At 36.5% G+C, this 19,907-nt stretch overlaps 1 protein-coding gene across 1 annotated transcript in view; it reads right to left on the bottom strand.

Moving 5' to 3' along the window:
• BTAF1 (B-TFIID TATA-box binding protein associated factor 1) overlaps positions 1 to 19,907 on the bottom strand; it is a 109,462-nt gene that overhangs the window by 25,559 nt on the left and 63,996 nt on the right. The window contains exons 20-30 of the mRNA XM_021699555.2: positions 15,608 to 16,034; positions 14,266 to 14,456; positions 11,955 to 12,108; positions 11,765 to 11,874; positions 10,078 to 10,279; positions 8,595 to 8,743; positions 3,320 to 3,472; positions 2,972 to 3,093; positions 2,713 to 2,880; positions 994 to 1,071; positions 724 to 853 (exon numbers count right to left, since the gene is read on the bottom strand). Of these exons, the coding sequence (XP_021555230.1) occupies positions 724 to 853; positions 994 to 1,071; positions 2,713 to 2,880; positions 2,972 to 3,093; positions 3,320 to 3,472; positions 8,595 to 8,743; positions 10,078 to 10,279; positions 11,765 to 11,874; positions 11,955 to 12,108; positions 14,266 to 14,456; positions 15,608 to 16,034 (1,884 nt within the window). The remainder of the gene's footprint in view (positions 1 to 723; positions 854 to 993; positions 1,072 to 2,712; positions 2,881 to 2,971; positions 3,094 to 3,319; positions 3,473 to 8,594; positions 8,744 to 10,077; positions 10,280 to 11,764; positions 11,875 to 11,954; positions 12,109 to 14,265; positions 14,457 to 15,607; positions 16,035 to 19,907) is intronic.

Here is a 19,907-nt window from a genome sequence, read left to right as displayed (position 1 = left end):
TATTTTATTTTATTTTAATTCCAGAATAGTTAACATACAGTATTGTATTAGTTTCAGGTATACAATATAGTGATTCAACAATTCCATACATCACCCAGTGCTCTTCATACTGCCTTTTTGTTTTGTTTTGTTTTTTTAAGATTTATTTATTTTAGGGGCACCTGGGTGGCTCAGTCAGTTAAGCGTCTGCCTTCGGCTCAGGTCATGATCTCAGGGTCCTGGGATAGCGCCCCACATCAGTCGGGCTCCCTGCTCAGTGGGGTGTCTGCTTCTCCCTTTCCCCCTTTTCCCTTCCCCCTGCTTGTGCTCTATCAAATAAATAAATAAAATCTTTAAAAGATTTTAGAGAGAGAGAGAGCACAAGCTTGGTGGGGAGGGGCAGAGGGGGAGAGAGTCTCAAGCGGGCTCCACGCTGAGCAGGAGCTCAATCTCATGACCCTGAGACCATGACCCGAACTGAAACCAGGAGTCGGACACTTAACCAACTGTGCCACCCAGGTATCCCTTCATATTGTTTTTTTTTAAAACCCGGTTTGCTCAGATACTGTTACATACCAAATGAACCATTATAAAACACAATTACTGGAAATTGTCATTCCTATAAACTTAAAAAAAAAAGAAAAGAAAAGAAAAATACTTCTTTAATTCACGGCCAAATGTCAAGCCTTCTTTCCACATGGCAAATATATAAAGAGAGAGAGAGAGAGAACAGTTAATAATTACCTGGATTGGTGTTCCGGAAAGAATAATCCTATAATTAGCAGTCAGTTGTTTTACTGCTTTTGACAATTTTGTTTTTCCATTTTTGATGACATGGCCTTCATCAAGAATACAGTAGTTAAATTTAATATTTCTAAGGGAGAATAAGCAAAAAAATTTAGCATCTTTCAGTATATGGCAAGAACTATATGAAGAGTCTTTCAGGCAGGAAAATATTAACTCTTTTCAAATTTGATACTAAGTTTTTCTTAAGAAAAAAATTTTAATTCTTACCTAAAGAAATCTATGTCATTCCTCACAACATCATATGAAGCCACTATCAGATTGTGCCTTTTTACTTGATGCTGTAACCTGTATTTAAAAAGAAGTAAGATTACGAAGCAAGGAACCTGCCAAGTCTGTAATATAATTTCAAAGGGGATGCTACCACTACCATCTTACAAGGTGTTTTCAATGTGCCTACTAAGCCCAACTTTCCTTTCTGCTTACTCTACATCCATGACCCTGCCACTTGAAGACCATTCTTCTTTTGACTTGGCCTTGTTAGCCTAACTCAGTCTGACTAGAAAAGAGATGGGTACCTGATTCAAACTGGTGGACAATTTGCTAACACCTCTTCCTTAAAGGCACTATTCCTTCCAAACTTCATGTTGTGCTGGGGGGTGAGAAGGAGCCACAAATGCCCATAATCACCAAAGATATGAAGCAATGAATCAGGCTGAGCCATTCACAATATTTTATCCCCTGACCACAAAGACTGGTTTGGTAGCATGACTCAAACAGGCCAGTCAGTCATTTCCAGTATTGATATAATCATGAGGAAAGAAGGAAGATCTCTGTTTACTCCAGTTGCCAAGCTAAGAGAATGTGGCACTAAGACTGTCTGTGGTCATCTTTTATTTATTTATTTATTTATTTTTAAAGTAGGCTCCATGTTGGAGCCCAACACAGGGCTTGAACTCATGACCTGAAGATCGAGACCTGAGCTGAGATCAAGAGTCGGACACTCAACCTACTGAGCCACCCAGGCGCTCCCATCTATGACCATCTTATCCACCAACTGCAGAGACCAATAAAACAAGCTATGTATGGGGAGGAAGAGCAAATGAGAGCCATCTAGATGTGCCTGAAGCAAGAATTCACCCCTGAAATTCTCAATTTAGTGAATTAATGAATTTCTTGTTTGCTTAAGCTAGTTTGAGTTTCTGTACTTTTAAATGAATAAATTCTGACACTAAATTCTTTTAAGAGTGCAAGCTGTTGACTTGCCTGTGTTCAAATCCTCACTCTGACCATTTAATTAGCTATATGACCTTGGACCCAGGCCCCATGTCTTAGACTTTTATCTGCAAACTGGGAACAAAAATAATAACCATACCTCATACGGTGATTGTGCAAATACATAATACACAATTTTACATAAATGTGAAACTACTAAGAATAATGCCTGGCTAATAAATGCTCAGCATATGTTAGCTATTACATATACAGAGGGGGAGCAAATCTATGGACTAATCAGCAACCTAAGACTCTCCATGCTTTAAAAGATGAACTGAAATCAATGAAATTCTGCTCTTCAAAATTTGTATTTAGAACATAAAGGATGTACTAGTTTAAGAGAAAAAGGATAAAGCTAATAGAATTCTAGCAGTGCTATGGTATCAGGGCAGCCAGAGCAGCCACTTCAAAGCAAAAGCATTCTGGGGATTAGAGGGCTCTTAGAGAAAGATATGCTATGATCACAAGGTTCTCAAGAAGGGCACAGAGAATGGCTCTGGTTGCTAAGTCAAATACTTAGAAAACCCAAATGGCTGAAGTCTGAAGTCCTTAAACGTTCATGAGTCTCACTGGTTATATCTTTATAATGTATATTCATCTTTCTTAAATAAGAAAGTTTCTGACAACCAAAAAATCTAGAATTCATTTTTAATAAATTTTATCCTAAAGTTCTTAAAGCAAAAGATTAAACATTTTTTGCTGTATAGTTCTTACCTTATTCTTTCAGTAGGAGGTCCAGTATAGTGTAATGGATTGAGATATTCTTTGGAGCAAAATTTACCTACTTCATCCACCCAGTGACCTGTTAATGTTGGCGGACAAACCACCAAGGATGGAAGTGGCATACATTCTGCCAATTTTGATCTTGCATATTCTTGGGCCCTTTACAGCAATAAAACACAATGCATTAACTGGCTTGTTTACATTTCTTAGCATCTGAAAGCTCTTTCTAACAAATAATATTTTAAATTACCTATGACAATGATCTCCTGCTAGAATGCAGATGGACTGTAAAGTTTTTCCTAAACCCATGTCATCACAGAGAATTCCATGAAGTTTATACTTATTAAGAAATGCTAACCAGTTCACACCATCCTGAAAGGTTGGGAGAAAGAGGAAAATTAGAAATGTGAACAGATCATAAAAATTTTTTTCTTGTAAAACATGTATGCACAGACCAAAAATCTTTATTTTTATAGGCAAAAGAGAAACAAATGGGTATAAACACTAAACATAAGCTTTTACTAAGTCAATTTTAAAAACTCTTCAAAGTACATTGAAAGGAATAATCTCTATTTATAAGATAAGTATAGAACTTTACCTGCTGATATTTTCTGAGTTCAGCATTGATTGGTACTGGTATTTTGTAATTTTCTAATTTTTTCCCATCTAATAATTGCTCCAAAAAGTGTCGCTCCTTGGCTTTCAATTGGATTAGTTCTTCTGACATATTTGGAGGGTCTGGAATGCCTGCCTGAAGTGATTTTTTTAAAGGGTATTAAAACTATTTACCATAGTTAATTTTTTCATACTCAGATTATGAATAATTTCAAATCTTATCAAAATATAATAGAGAAAAAAAATTCAAAAATACTAATAAATAAAAGTAATAAGTAATATATTTTTAAAAGATTTTATTTGAGGGAAAGAACACGTGAGCGAGCACACAAGCGGGGGTGGCGGGGGCAGAGGAAGTGTGCCCCAATAATAAATAATAAATAATTTTAAAGACTGGACAATAAATAGTTTAAATTTGACAGGTATTAAAAGTGCCATGGGACTACTAAATAAACACATTTGAGGTATTTCAAAGAACACAGTTACAACTTTCTTCCCCATACCAGGCATTACTTGATAAAGAGGCAGCATAACTTATTTTAAATACAATGCTGTTACTGGAGCTTCTCAATTTTAGTGTTATGATGCCCCAGGGTACTGGCTCTCAAGATGTACTCTGCAGACTCCTCAGGATCCCCAAGACTTTTTCAAAGAATCACTGAGGTCAAAACTACTTCATAATAAAAGAAATAAAAGAAAGACATTGTTTACTTTTTTTCACTGTGTTGACATTTACACCGATGCTGCAAAAGTAATGGTGGGCAAAATTGCTTATGTCTCAGAAAGAATCAAGGCAACAGCATTAAATGTACCAGCAGTCACTGTGTTACAGCCATGCACCAGCATTTTTTTTAAAAAAGCCAGTTTCACTTAAGAATGTCCTTAAAGCAGTAAAAGTAGTTTTATTAGACCTCAACCCTTGAATGCACATCTTTTTAACATTCTGTGCAACAAAATGCGAAGTTCACATAAAGCACTTTTGCTGCTTATCAAAATACAATATGCTGAGGAAAAGCACTTGTAAGACTGTTTAAATTGTGATCTGACTGAGCCATTTTTCATAGACAATTTTACTTGAATGGACTGACAAACTGTAGTTATTCTGACTTGGCTACTTGGCCAACATTTTTCTCAAAATAAATCTGTCACTTCAAGGAAAACAACTGACATAACTTGTCAGTCATAAAATTCAATCTTCCAAAAGAAACAGCATTGTGAGCTTGAACGTAAGTATAAGCGTCCCAATATTTAAAAAGAATTTCTGTTGGTGATATTATCTGATTTTTTGCTATTTTATGACGAAATATACCAACTTTAAAAGATTGACATAACTCAGTGAACCAACATTTTCCAAGTGACCAATACTTATGTTAAAAAAAACATGTATGGGTAAAAGATCTACTGGAAAGTGAAAGATAAACCAATAAATTTTAACGTAGATAGATTTTACATTCATTGATAGGACTTTAGATTCCACACTGCACATAAATTTAATAAGCTTTCTCCTTCTGAGTTTTGGTGTGCTATCAGATAAAAGAATATCCACAATTATTTGAAAAGGCTACTCACTTTTCCAACTACTTATCCCTGAGGCTTGACTATACCCTCAACCCAAGAAATATTTTGCAACAGAGTGAATGCCCAAGCAAATACAAGAATCAAGCTGTCTATAATTAGGCCAGGCATAAAAGAGATATGAAAAAATGTCAAACAATATCACTCTTCTCACTAACTTTTGTTTTAGAAAAAAGTTATTTTTCATTTAAAAATGTTACTGATGGTAACATCTAATGGGTTTATTAAATGAATTAATTTTTTATTTTTACATTTCTCAGTTTTAATTTCTATTATAGAAAATATGATAAAAGCTCTTTGGGGTCTTCAATTTTTAAGAATGTAATGAGATCCTCAGACCAAAAAGTTTGAGTCCTACTGCCCTGTGGTGTCTCTAAAGTTAAGAGATGTAAAATTCTGGGGGGGGGTGGGGGGGAGAAAGAAATGTAAAATTCTGGAAACAGAATTTCAATTAAAGTCAATTAAAATATATATTCCAGTTTAAGTTACTTGAAATCATTTTAATCCCTCTTTTAAGGCTTATTTTAAAACTTTGTTAAGGTAGGTCCAAATAAAGATTTTGCCAAGGGCTAATTTGATCCCACTACACAGGCAATATACTTCTAAGGACTGTAGTTAATACTCTAAATGGTGGAAGGTCTTCTGATTCAGCTTGGTGGAAACACAAACTACTCCTGGCCCTTTATGAGCCACCTATGCCTTTCAATCATCCTTTCTCCTAGTCTCAAACATAAATATGCCCAGATGAATACTCAGCCCTGGTGCGGACTTCTGGAGTTTCTTTTTCGTGCAGCTACTACTTCTTGGGTCATCTGCCTTGCAAATTCTAGCCATCTTGTCCTACCTACACTCTGAACTCATGACCATTCAACTTGGTGAGACTGTGAGGCTCTGTTTAGGTTTCACTTCCCTATCTTATGGCCTGGAAACTCACTCCAGGCAGCAAGCTAAGACACTTCATTTGTTTCTCTTCTCTCATGAATCACTATTCTGTGTTGCCTGTTGTTTAATACCTGAATACCACTGTTTGATTTATTGTACTCTTCTAGTTAAGATGGGAAGATAAATTTGGTTGTTCTTTTTTCTTTTGAAGATCTTATTTTTAAGTAATCTGTACACCCAATGTGGGACTTGAACTTACCACCCTGAGATCAAGAGTTGTATGCTCTACCAACTGAGCCCATCAGGTGCCCTGGTCCCTGTGTTTCTATCATAGCCAAAAGTAAACTACAGATCACGTTCTTGTAATTTTGACATCAAAGAGAATTCTACTAATCTTTTCTCAATCTCTAAAGGTCAAAGTCTCTTTACTTTGCCAATCTGTTTATCAAATATTGTTAGTCTCCCCTTTAAAAAAAAAGACGCCAGTGCCTGGCTGGCTCAGTTGGAGGAACGTGCGACTCTTGATCTCAGAGTTTTAAGTTCGAGCCCCACGATGGGCGTGGAGATTACTTAAAAGCAAAATCTAAAAAAGACTTTATCACCTCACAGTGGATTGGGCTCTGTTTTGGGATACTTCCACTTTAATCCATAAACAGCTATTAAACTGCTTTCAGCTGTTAGATTAATTTTCCTAAAATACTGTTTTCAGCATCTACTCTTTTGCTCAAAGAAATTTATTTATTTGAGAAAGAGAGAGAGAGAGCGAGCACGAGAGGGATGAAGGGCAGAGGGAGAAGCTCAGCAGGGAGCCCGATACGGGGCTTGATCCTGGGACTCTGGAATCATGACCTGAGCCGAAGGCAGACGCTTAAGTGACTGAGCCACCCCAGGCGCCCATAGTCTAGTATTTTTTTTTGTCATGGTAGTTATTTTAATACTTTTTATTATGGAATAAACCATGTAGAGAAATATATAAATAAATGTACAATTTTATAAAACAACTTTAGAACCATTACCAGATCAATAAAAACAGCCCTGCCATAATCCTATAAGATCCCATATGCTCAAGCGCCTGGGTGGCTCAGTTGGTTAGGTGACTGCCTTCGGCTCAGGTCATGATCCTGGAGTCCCTGGATCAAGTCCTGCATCGGGCTCCCTGCTTGGCGGGGAGTCTGCTTCTCCCTCTGACCCTCCCCCCTCTCATGTGCTCTCTCTCATTCTTTCTCTCTCAAAAAAAAAAAAAAAAAAATTAAAAAAAAAAAAAAAAAAGATGCCATATGCTCCTTCTCAGTGACAACCCATTCTCCTTTCCCCAAGAGGTAATCACTTTACTGACTTTCATGGCAACCTCTTTCTTACTTTTCTTTATGCCTTTGTCACCTAAGTATGCATCCCATCTACCTTTACCTATTTTTGAACTTCATAAAAATGGGAATCTTATGTTAAAGATTAATATTGTTGGGCGCCTGGGTGGCTCAGTCGTTAAGCGTCTGCCTTCGGCTCAGGTCATGATCCCAGGGTCCTGGGATCGAGTCCCACACTGGGCTCCCTGCTCGGCGGGAAGCCTGCTTCTCCCTCTCCCACTCCCCCTGCTTGTGTTCCTGCTCTCGCTGTCTCTCTCTCTGTCAAATAAATAAATAAAATCTTTAAAAAAAAAAAAATTAATATTGTTGTGTTTCTATTTTGTTCATTCTTTTGTAGTATCATCATCACCATTATCATCCAGTTAACATATCTACTCCACCAATGATGAACATGTGAGTGGTCTTAAGACTATTATAAATAACGCTATGATAAATATTCTTGAAGATATGTCTTGGTACATGTGTATGAATTTCTCTAGGCTATATATCTAGGGTGAATTTGCTGGGTTATTGGGATGGGAATCTTCAACTTCAGCAGACACAGCCAAACCTTTTTTTTATAGAGGCTATCCAACTTATGCTCATACTTTATGGTAGGAATCTAAAATGTACAGTTACTTTGGAAAACAGTTTGGCAATTTCGCAAAAAGTTCAACGTCATATGACCCAGTTATTCCATTTCTAGATATCTGCTCAAAAGAAATAAAAGCATATATCCACACAGACTTGTAAGTGCATGTTCATAGTAGCATTACTTGTAATAGTCAAAAGGTGATAATCCGAAAGTACATCAACTGGTGAGTGGATAAACAAAATGTGGCACATCCATACAATGGAATACTATTTGGCCAAAAAAGGGAAGTACTGATACATGCTACAACATGGATGAACTGTATATCTACTTATTTCCTGAATTATAAAAATTCCATCAAAATATTTTAAGCAGTTTGGTGGCAGGGTCCTGGTCCTTCCCTTGCTTCAAGCCACTTCTATTTCCTGTACTGGCCACATATTTTATTTCCGGCCCATGAATATACTCCATAATTCTCCAACCAACCTTCTAGTCTGCTTTCTCCATACTCCCACAGACACTTCATTTGCTTTTTACAGTTTCTTTTATCATCTCTCAAATTTACCTTTCATGTAAATGTCGGCACAGAATCTTTACCTAGATGTTACCAGGGATACTTAGGAACAATTCTGTTTCTAGAATAGCATCAATAAATGATCATTTTTTTAGGTACCATAGTTTACTTGAAACCCTATGTTAAAAACATAAATATATATATATATATCCATTAAAATATAAAATTCCTAATGCTTGTAAACATATTCACAATGGTTTTTTTTAACCTGACATTGTTTTAAAAGAGTTACAATTATTACAGATGAAGTTATAGAAAACATTAAGTCTGTAAACCAAATATTTCAACTTACCTCAAGTGGCATGAGTCTAATTAGTGTTGCAAAGCACTGTGTAGCCATGAATCTTACACTGTCTGTCTGATCACTCATTCTTCCCAACACAGGCACAACTAAAAGGACAATATATGGAACAATACCAACATCCAGTTGTTCCATTACACCTGAGTAAGTTATTAAGGAAATTTTCAAACTTTTTTGAGGTAAATGTTTTCACAAACGGATATATCAAGACTTTAACTTCTAAAATGTTTCTCCATTTTCTCACCTATATCATGAGGGAATAGACTGTCTCTCAAGATCTATGATTCAATTGTAACAGCATTTGTGCACCGTTCCTCCTTTGTAAATATTATGTAATTTTCTCTTAAGACCATAAAATTAGGTTTTTCACCTGAAAGAGGCTGGAGGAAGTGGGTTTTTTTTTTTTTTTGCCTCTGTTCTTTTTTTTTTTTTTAATTTTTTTTTTATTCCCCATACATTACTTCATTAGTTTGGCTGGAGGAAGTTTTTTTTTTTTTTTTAAAGATTTTATTTATTTATTTGACAGAGAGAAACACAGCGAGAGAGGGAACACAAGCAGGGGGAGTGGGAGAGGGAGAAGCAGGCTCCCCGCAGAGCAGGGAGCCCGATGCGGGACTCGATCCCAGGACCCTGGGATCATGACCTGAGCTGAAGGCAGTCGCTTAACCAACTGAGCCACCCAGGCGCCCTGGCTGGAGGAAGTTTTAATCAGGTTTTTCTCATAGAGAAATTCTTGCAAGTTGCTAGAATTCCAATACCAAAATAAAATGAGCTACATTGCAAGCAAGGGAGCACAATTCAATGTTACTCAAAGATTAATTCCAAATTTCCATCCAGGATCTTGACCATCATAAACTGGACAGAGCAGGGCCCAATAAGTTCAGTCCTCCTGCAATCTTCAGCATTTCTGAACCAGAGTTTCTACTGATTTGATCTCCATCCATATTTCTTGCTCTTAGAAATATCTTTCAGATACTTCGAGTTAAAGAATGTCAATGGATGTTGTACCCATAGTAAAAAGCTTGCCTGTATATTTATTTCTAGTTATTTATTACAGTTAGTCATTCTCCACCCACATAATGAACTTTGAAAACATAGTATGTTTATAAAATACGGACTACATACACAGTGTCTGATTAGTATTAATACAACACTGATTATAAACCAATAATCAGTTACTAGAAATGTATTTCATAAAGTACCTAAAATTATTTTTGCCTATTAAAAAAGATCTCTTAAAATTAATAGTAATTCTTAAAACTCTCTGTATGAAAATTTTCAAAATAAAATGTAAATATATTTGTAATGTATTTATAATGTAATATAAAGATACTTCAAAATAAAATATAACAGAGTAGTTTTGTTTTTGGAACAAGAGAGGTTATTTATGAACATTTAAATGAATTAATAAATTTTATTTTAGTCATCCTTAAATAAAATAATTTCTAAAGTTTGTAAAAAGAAGAAAGGATACATGCAAGTGCTTCAATTGCACCCTCTTGTTTGATATTGTCATCAATTGCTCCCAGCCATGGAAGAACCTTCTCCAAAAAAATATTCATTGTTTCCATGGTAGCTATTTTGCTCATGACGCCTACACAACGAGCAGCCATGTGCCTCACTGCAGTGCTGGGATACTGAAGGCACGTATAAAGATGAGGCAAATGCTGTACCAACTAAAAACAAAAAGTTCAAGACAATCAGAATATTCATTAGGGGATCTACTGTGTAAAATATAACTATTATAACCCATACTGAGAGGTTCTTGATATTCTAAATGACTCTAAATCCAAGAATATCTCTAATCACTTCAAACATTATTGTCAAAACATCCTCAATAAAAAATTAATCTAAATCCAAACTAAGGTACTGAAACTCTTTTTAAAATAAAAGGTGCGTAACTTCTCCTCTGTTCCTTTTAAGGCATCAGGGTGCACATTAAAAGGTACCTGTAAGATTTTCCTGAGGTTGGAGAAATGACACCACACATCACCAGTCCCCTCCCAGTTTGGTAGCTCCAGCTTAGGTTTAGGTACATGTTTTTGTTTTGGGGTTTTTTTTTCCAAGTAAGCTCTATGCCCAATGTGGGGCTTGAACTCACGACCCCAAGATCAAGAGTCACATGCTCTACTAAATGAGCCAGGCTGGCACCCCTAAATACATACTTTTTATTCACGGGGTTGAGTGATCCTGATCTTGTTCCAGGCACCATCCTTTGGTAGGTATCTCCCACTTTAACCTCCTGGCTTACCATAGGCATTATGATCACAAGGGCATGATATATCTCATTAATAAATGCCTGCTGCATGGAATACCAGGATTAATCTTAATGAGAGTCAGGTACATGCTGAATAGACTACCCCTGCAGCTAAGATGAATGTTAAGCTGATCATAGAAGGGTGAGAGCATACAGATGGATTCTGCCCTTCTCAACTAATGATGAATCAGCGAAATTTAACAAGTAAAAAGATATAACTTCATTAATATATATAAACAGAAAAGGTTCTTCTCTTTCTCCTAGATTCACCCTTTTCTGTTAGGTATCAATACGGAATTGGAGCTAGCACATGTAACAGCGCTGTAAATTGCAGAGTTCCTACTGTAGTTATATGGAAAGAATACTGCTTTCTTCTATGGAAAAACCAGATATTTAATTCTCTAGTCTATTTTACTCCTCCCTCTGTCACAATTTTTTTTTTGGAAATTAGTTAATAGTAAAAAAACACAAATCAGTGTTCTTTCTTTGCCACTAACTAGCTTCATCTCAGGCAGGTAACTTCCTCTACCTTTACACTTACCTTAGGAAAAAGTTTTATTAACTGTGCTCTTCCTTTCTTGGAGCTGTATTACTAAATATGGCATAAATTAATAGGGCTGTAACTTTCTTTCCGTTTATACCTGGCTTGTGTGTCATCAGAGCCCTGTCCCCACTGCTCCATATTCTAAGCTCCCAAAGTGAGTTTTCTAACATTCATGCACCAAATTCTGCCTCAAAGCCCACAAGAAATGTGCTGTCAATAAAGAAGGAATCTAGTTATACCACATAAAAGAAAATGCAATTACTAGGGATGACATCAAAGTTACACATTTTAAGCCTTAAGACTTTTTAATAAAACCACTTGTTTCATTAGAAGAAAACTACACCTGCATTAGTTAGTTACCAAGGGATGAAGCTCAGAATCCATTGAGGCTGCTGCTGTTTCAAAAACTTGCAGAGAATTCACCAATTCTTGGGCAGGACCATCTCCTTTTTCCAAGAGGGACTTTCCATCTATTAAAATATATTGATTTAAGTGTGTATCACCTTGCAAATAATTTTTCAAAGTCCAACTCAGAAAAATATGTACACACCAAAATTATTTATGTCGATTGTATTCCTCAATGGACCAACCATAGCATCCCAGAGATGTGGCAACTTCACTGCCATTTCACCACCAAAATGCTTCACTATAGTCGTCAAGGCAAATTCAGCTCCTCTTCGCTGTACCAGATAGGGTTTCTGGGCCTAAAATGAAATGTTAGTTGATAAAGGAGAGTTTTTAAAAAAGTATAATGGATTTGAAATTTTATCAAGAGAATTTAAAAGTCACCATCTAAGAATTCATGGTGTTACCATTAACCAATTAAGCAACTATAAACATTTTTATCACTATAAATGTCTTTTAATAATTAAATTTACATGGGCATAAAACCCCAAACTAGATTTTTCCAGCCAAAGTAAAATACTTCTTTGGAGCTGAAAAATAAGGAAAAGAAGAATATGCAGTTTCTAGAGACAGTCCTAAGTGACGATTTTTTCCCTTCTCCCTGCCCCAAAGAAACCTACCAGCCAGGGAGAAGATAAGGAGATAAAATGATCTGTCCTTTTACTTATACTCACTTAAAGGATACAATAAAAACATCTGTATAATCACAAGATTAATAACCTCTGATTTGGCAATAATTTCATTATAATACAAAAAAACTGTCCCTCCAGAAAGAGGCATATGTTTTTACAATTACTTTTTAAGTAAAGGAAGAACTATGTAAACCATAGAGATATAAATACCAAAATCACAATAAATTTTTTATTAAAACTATTATGGGAAGAATAGAATCAGTGAAAAAAACATTCATTCACAGAATTTTTTTTTTTTTAAAGATTTTATTTATTTATTTGACAGAGAGAGACACAGCGAGAGAGGGAACACAAGCAGGGGGAATGGGAGAGGGAGAAGCAGGCTTCCCGCAGAGCAGGGAGCCCGATGTGGGGCTTGATCCCAGGACCCCGGGATCACGACCTGAGCCGAAGGCAGACGCCCAACGACCTAGCCACCCAGGCGCCCCCATTCACAGAATATTTTAAAAGAAATACAGGTAAGAAGGTAAAATTTTTTTTTTTTTTTTATTTATTTATTTATTTATTTATTTGACAGAGAGAATGAGAGATAGAGAGCATGAGAGGGAGGAAGGTCAGAGGGAGAAGCAGACTCCCTGCCGAGCAGGGAGCCCGATGCGGGACTCGATCCCGGGACTCCAGGATCGTGACCTGAGCCGAAGGCAGTCGCTTAACCAACTGAGCCACCCAGGCGCCCAAGAAGGTAAAATTTTTATTTAAAAAAGAAACTTAAAAAATATATTTTACAGAAATCTATCAGACACATGTCTTTTAGCATTAATAGTTTATTGCTGAATTCAGGTAAATTTCTATGTCATGCCAACCAAAGGAGCTACCTAGAGCATCATTCCACCGTTAATACTGTGACTATAAACATCTCAAAAAACATTTTAATTGTCCTTAAAGAAGACTGTACTGTAGACAAGTACACCAATGAAACAAAAAAGAAAGCCCAAATACATACTCACATATATGAAGCATGATATATAACAGAAGTGCCATTATAAATCAGGGAGGAAAGGATTCAATAGTGGGATAGCTGGCTGTTCATATGGAAAAATAAATTTAGATCCCTACCTTATATCACACATTTAATAAATTCCAGGCTGACTAAAAGTCAAGCAGGTGATAATTATTTGACACTTATAAATTAAGTATCAAGAGGGGCACCTGAGTGGCTCAGTCGGTTGGGTGTCTGCCTTCCGCTCAGGTCATGATCCTGGAGTCCTGGGATCGGCCCCCCATTGGGCTCCCTGCTCAGTGGAGAGCCTGCTTCTTCCTCTACCTGCTGCTCTCCCTGTTTGTGCTCTCTCTCTCTCACTCTACCCCAAATAAATAAAATCTTAAAAAAAAAAAAATTAAGTATCAACAGAAATTTGAAGAAGTTTACAGTTTTTCTGGATCATGTTGTGGGGGTACTACAAAAGGTTAATTCCAGTTCTATCACTTAAAAATATAAAAATGTAATAACGGAGGCTTGGGGCGCCTGGGTGGCTCAGTTGTTAAGCGTCTGTCTTCGGCTCAGGTCATGATCCCAGCGTCCGGGGACTGAGCCCCACATCAGGCTCCCTGCTCGGCGGGAACCTGCCTCTCCCTCTCCCGTTCCCCCCTGCTTGTGTTCCTGCTCTCGCTATCTCTCTGTGTGAAATAAATAAATAAAATCTTAAAATAAATTTAAAAAAATGAAATAAAATAATGGAGGCTCATATGACAATTTAGCTCTCAATCTGTAAGGTATCTGTTTAAAAATCAGAGTAGTCAGAAAAACCCAAAACAACTATTTACCTCATCAAGTTCAACAAGGATATTTCCACTACTTCCTGCAGGAAGGTCTGCTATTTGAGCTTTTACTGCTTTAGGGGTAGGACCTCGCCTACTTGTGATAGCAAAAGCAGCTTTCTGATGCCTGTAGAGTGTAATTATACCTCTGTGTTTGGTGACTGTATGGTGCATCCCATCTTTTTCGGAGTTGGATCCTAAAAGGAAAAAAGTTAAATAACTTTTTAGCATAATATAGGTGACCAAATGCTTCCTGCTCCAAAACAGATACAACATATTTTTAAAACTATGTCTTTAAGCTTCAATTTTTGTAAGCCAATGACATTTTCTTTAGCCAATGAAATGGTAACAAAACAGTCAATAATTTACAACATTAAGTTAAATGTTTTGATATTTGCATAGGACCATACTTAATATAAAATTGTAGAATCATGTTAACAAGAAATATGACACGCAAGAATGATTCTGAGCCTTCAAAGTATATATTTTTAAAAAATGAATGACTGCTTCTAGGCATAAAAAGAAACAAAAACTTGCAAGCAAGTTCTAAAAGAAATGTCCACAGTCACCATACATTCAGAAACATCAACCACTGCAAAATGTTACTGGCTCAAATAACATTAGGGGTTGGCAGGGGGAGGGGAGGGAGGCTGTTACCCTATTACAGTATTTTTTTTTAATGTTTTTTATTATGTTATGTTAATCACCATACATTACATCATTAGTTTTTTACCCTATTATAGTTTTAAGATAAGAATATTCAAAATGCCACTTTCTCTTTCAGTTTGTTCACATTTTTTTAAGACCTATACTGTGCCAAAGTTGTAAATTTATTACATTTTGAATAATCTGCTTTTCCAAAATCTTATAAACAAAAAAAATCATATAGGACTAAGGCATGTAAAGAAACATTGGTCCTTGATACTAGCCTGCAGAGAGCAATTCTTATTTTCCAGATGAAATCAGAATGGCTACGCATTATTTGCTAAAGGCGAGTTCACTTATAAGACATGCACTAAATTAGAGAAACCAGAGTTTTATAGGAAGAATTTTTATTCAACATTTGATACAATTAAGTCTTTTAGCCCCATAAACAGTAAAACTTTAAAATGATCTGGAAAGAGAGGGAAGGGTTAACACCTGTTTCATAGATTTCAGTCATCTTATATGAAATATCAGGTCTTTTATGAATAGTTTGAGTTTAGAGGGTTGTTATTTGATTACCAATATATGCAAAATGGGAAAAGCTCTAACATAAACTGGATTTGTGTTTAAATGATGCCTACAGTAAATGAAAACAAATTTAAATGGTTAATTCTCTACCCCAAATGTAGGTTTAGATATATACCTTTAGAATTGTCCTGGCCACTTTGTGTTGGTACTGGACATGTGACACAAGGAGTTAGATAAGGGTCCACACAAAGTGAGCTACAGAGGTTTTTAATAACTTTTGAATTGGGGCAGGGTGTCCTTGTTGTACACTGCTGAAGTAGTTTTGCTATGCACTGAGCTGCATAGTTTTGCACTAGTGTATTCTCTTCTTTTTTAATCGTCTCCATTAATGGCTTTATGATAGGATTTAATTTCTCTGGAAGCTGCTGCAAACTCACAACTGCACATGCAGCAAAAGTATGCACTCTCAACTGCAGCACTTGCCACTCCTGGTTGGTCTCTGTAACTGTCATGTGGACCTGCTGTCGTTTACTATCTAACTGCTGTAACACTTGAGGATTTAAATCGAAAGATGATGTGACTTCATTAAAAACAGTAGTGACCTATTAAAAAAGAGAAATTAAAAATCATTAATGACATCAAACAGTCCGTAAACTAAAGGGCAACAGCAAGCTTTGTTTCAATTTTAAGTTTCACGGTATCTAGTATTATTTTAGTATTCAGTAAACTAAATAAACATCTAAAACGTCCCAGTTTTAAACTTTAATCTGACTTAACATTAGCACTGTATTCTTTAAGATAGTCTTCATGCAACACCATCACAATAGCACTGACTACACTGCCTATGCTATGTCATATACCTGAAACTAATATAACACTGGTGTGTCAACTACACACACACACACACACAGTCTACCGAGATGAACAAAATTACCCATCCCTTAAATATATCTAATAAGTTTAAGAGAAAATTACATGGAATGCCAACATAGTAGTTTGGTGAAATGAGAAACCTATCAGCAAATATAAACTAACTTAATTAAGGGATACCAAATCTCACAAACCTCCTTTCAGGGAAAAATATTCTTCCCAATTTAAAAACTTTTGGGGCAGCTATTGCTAAGTGGCTAAGTGTTGCTAACTGAATTATTTTCATTCTTTCTTTGACCTCCCTTCTTGCGAAAATGCCCAGGGGTTGGGAGGGGGAGCATAAAAAAGGGAAAGAAACTGGGGCGATAGTCATGAATATTTTACTTACCAAGAACTGCCTAAAGCTATAACCCGCTGACATCAGACAACTTTACAAGCCACATTAAATGACTGTTTAATACATCTTTAACAATTTTGAGATATAATTTACATATATAATACACACACTTAAAGTGTACAATTCAATGATTTTTATTCTATTCACAGAGTTGTACAACCATCACAATTTTAGAACATTTTCATCATCCCCTATATAAAATTCATACCTATTAGCAATCATTCATTTCTTTCCAGCCCTATGCAACCACTTATATATTTTTCTATCTTTATATTGCCTATTCTGGACATTTCATATGAATGGACTAATACAGTATGTAATCTCCTGTGACTGGTTTCTTTCATTTAGCATGCTTTCAAGGTTCATCAGTGTTGTAGTGATGAATGTGGTATTTCTTTTTTTTCATAGTGTTTTTTTTAAGATTTTATTTATTTCTCAGAACAAGAGCGAGAGCGAGTAAATGAGCGCGCGCGAGAGAGAGCACAAGCAGGAGGAACGGCAAGCAGAGGGAAAAGCAGGCTCCCTGCTGAGCAAGGAGCCTGATGTGGGACCCAATCCCAGAACCCCGGGATCACGACCTGAGGTGAAGGCAGACGCTTAACTGACTGAGCCATCCAGGTGTCCCAAATGTGGTACTTCTTTCCCTTTTCTTGCCAAATATCCCACACTATATGGATATAACCACATTGTATTTATCCATTCATTATTTAAAGATCATTTCCACCCTTTAGTTACTATACTGAATAATGATTCTGTGAAGATTTATGTACAAGTTTTTGTGTGAGCATGTTTTTTTAATTACCATCTAGAGATTGTGTGATGGCTTACATAACAAAAATAGTCTTCTTGTTTGACAGGTAACTGTAATCATTTAGAGGCTCTACAAATAGATCCAGTCTGATGAATATTAGAGAAGCCTGTAACATTGAAGAATCTTTTTTTTTTTTTTCTTAAATGTAGAACCTAAATTTTTCAGACTTACAAATAATTCTATTATGGACAAGACTGATAATACTGGCCTCTTATTATGAAAAACAAAACAGGCACACTTAATTAAGATCTCCTTTTATAAACTGAGCTGTATCTACTTGACCTTGTCCATTTGCTCACTACAAAGAAACACAATCACATACCAGCTCATACTTTCCACTTCATTTTATTTATTTGAGTTCTGCATAAGATTTATCAGAAACAGGATTTCACTGCTAAAAGTTTGACTGTCCTAAATATACTATGCTTCTGTCAATTTTCAATGATTCTAAGCTAAGGAAAAGCTTTCCAATCACCCCAAATTCATTAATTCGTTCACTCATTCAACAAGAATCTACTGAAAAATACTAAAAGATGAGTAAGACAATGTCTTCATACACTCAAAAAATGTAGAGAAAGATACAGAAGTAAACAAGACAATGTAACATATAACCGAGGTAAGTGCAAGTTACTGTGGGACACATGGGTTGCTTAACTCTTCTCAGGGGATAAGATTAGTGGAGGCTGCCAGATGAAGTTAACACTTGTGATTTTTATTTTTCTTGAAGATTTTATTTATTCGAGGGACAGAGTGCGCATGTGTGAGCAGGGGGAGGGACAGAGGGAGAGGGAAAGTAGCTCGAGCAAACTCTGTGCTGAGCACGGAGCTGGGCATGGGGATTGATCTCACGACCCTGAGATCATGACCTGAGCCAAAACCAAGAGTTGGATGCTCAACCAAGTGAGCCACTGAGGCGCCCCTTGTAATGGGGTTCTTAAAGAATGGGTTAAGTCTGGAGTTGTAAGGACATCTTGGCAAATAAAGTGAGGTGGTGAGTGGAAAGTGAGGCATTCTCCAGGGAACTGAGAACAGCTGATCATGGCCTGAGTATAGGGTGCAGATGGAGGAACGTTAAGAGATGAAACTGGGATAAACACAGAGGGTTGAGGGCAGGCAATTCCTGACAAAAGAAACAGGAGCTCACACTCAGAAGTGAGAATGAGTGAGGCAGAGGAAGTGAGTGAGCATGGTACACTTCTGCAAGGAAAGAAGCTAACTACCCTGAAGGGGAGAAAGTTCGAGAAATAATGAAAAGAAAAGAGATGAGGAATTTAGAGAAGGTGTAAAAAGAAAGAAAGGAAAAAACTAAAATCAAGGAAAACAAAAATAATGTTTTTAAGCAGGGGAGGGATGCCTTCAGAGTGGAACTAAAGGGCTTTACAAGTCTGGCACAACATGGGAGATGAAATGGACCAGAGACCACCTGCAGCATTAGAGATGAGTCAGGACCTAGTCATAAAGTACTAAGGCCCTTGACCAGGTTGTGGCAATGAAAACCGAGAAAAGATAAACGTATGAGGCTTTCTGAAAGGAAATGGTAGCAAGATTTACAACTGTAAAAGGCAAACTGAAAAAGGCATTTTACTGTTAAAAAAAAATTCCAGTTTTGGTTGTGTTAAGCTGAAGTGACAATGAGCTATCCAACTAAAAATCCCTAATAGAAGAACTTCAAGAGATCAAGAGAAGAAAGCATGGCACAAGGATAAGAACTAAATTGTGAGAATGGTGACAAAGAAAGATCTTAGGGAAATGTTTATATTTGGCAGGTAAGAGAAAAATAGGGAGTCAATGGAAAGATTAATGAAATAGCTGCTCTAAGCCAAGAATAAGACTAACCTTTTAAAATTGCCCTAGGGCGCCTGGGTGGCTCAGTTGGTTAAGCGACTGCCTTCAGCTCAGGTCATGATCCTGGAGTCCCAGGATCGAGTCCCACGTCAGGCTCCCTGCTCAGCAGGGAGTCTGCTTCTCCCTCTGCCCTCTTCCCTCTCGTGCTCTCTGTCTCTCATTCTCTCTCTCTCAAATAAATAAATAAAATCTTAAAAAAATAAATAAATAAAATAAAATAAAATTGCCCTAAATAAATAAATAAATAAATAAATATTAAAAAATTGCCCTTGCTGGGTTGGGGAGGTGGATGAAATAGGTGATGGGGATTAAGGAGTGTACTTGTTATGATGAACACTGGGTGATGCACAGAATTGCTGAATCACTATATTGTAAACCTGAAACTAATATAACACTGTATGTTAACTGGAATTAAAATAAAAACTTTTTTTTTTAAGTGAGCCAAGACTAGTATTTTTATTTGCCAGTACTTTTAGGTCGGATATAATTTACAAAGAATGATTTGCACATAATTTACAGAGATCAAAAGTATAAAATTTGTTGATACACCCA

The sequence above is a fragment of the Neomonachus schauinslandi genome, chromosome 6, assembly GCF_002201575.2.
Source record: "Neomonachus schauinslandi chromosome 6, ASM220157v2, whole genome shotgun sequence".
NCBI classification, from domain to species: domain Eukaryota; kingdom Metazoa; phylum Chordata; class Mammalia; order Carnivora; family Phocidae; genus Neomonachus; species Neomonachus schauinslandi.
This window is presented reverse-complemented; position numbering and strand designations above follow the sequence as displayed.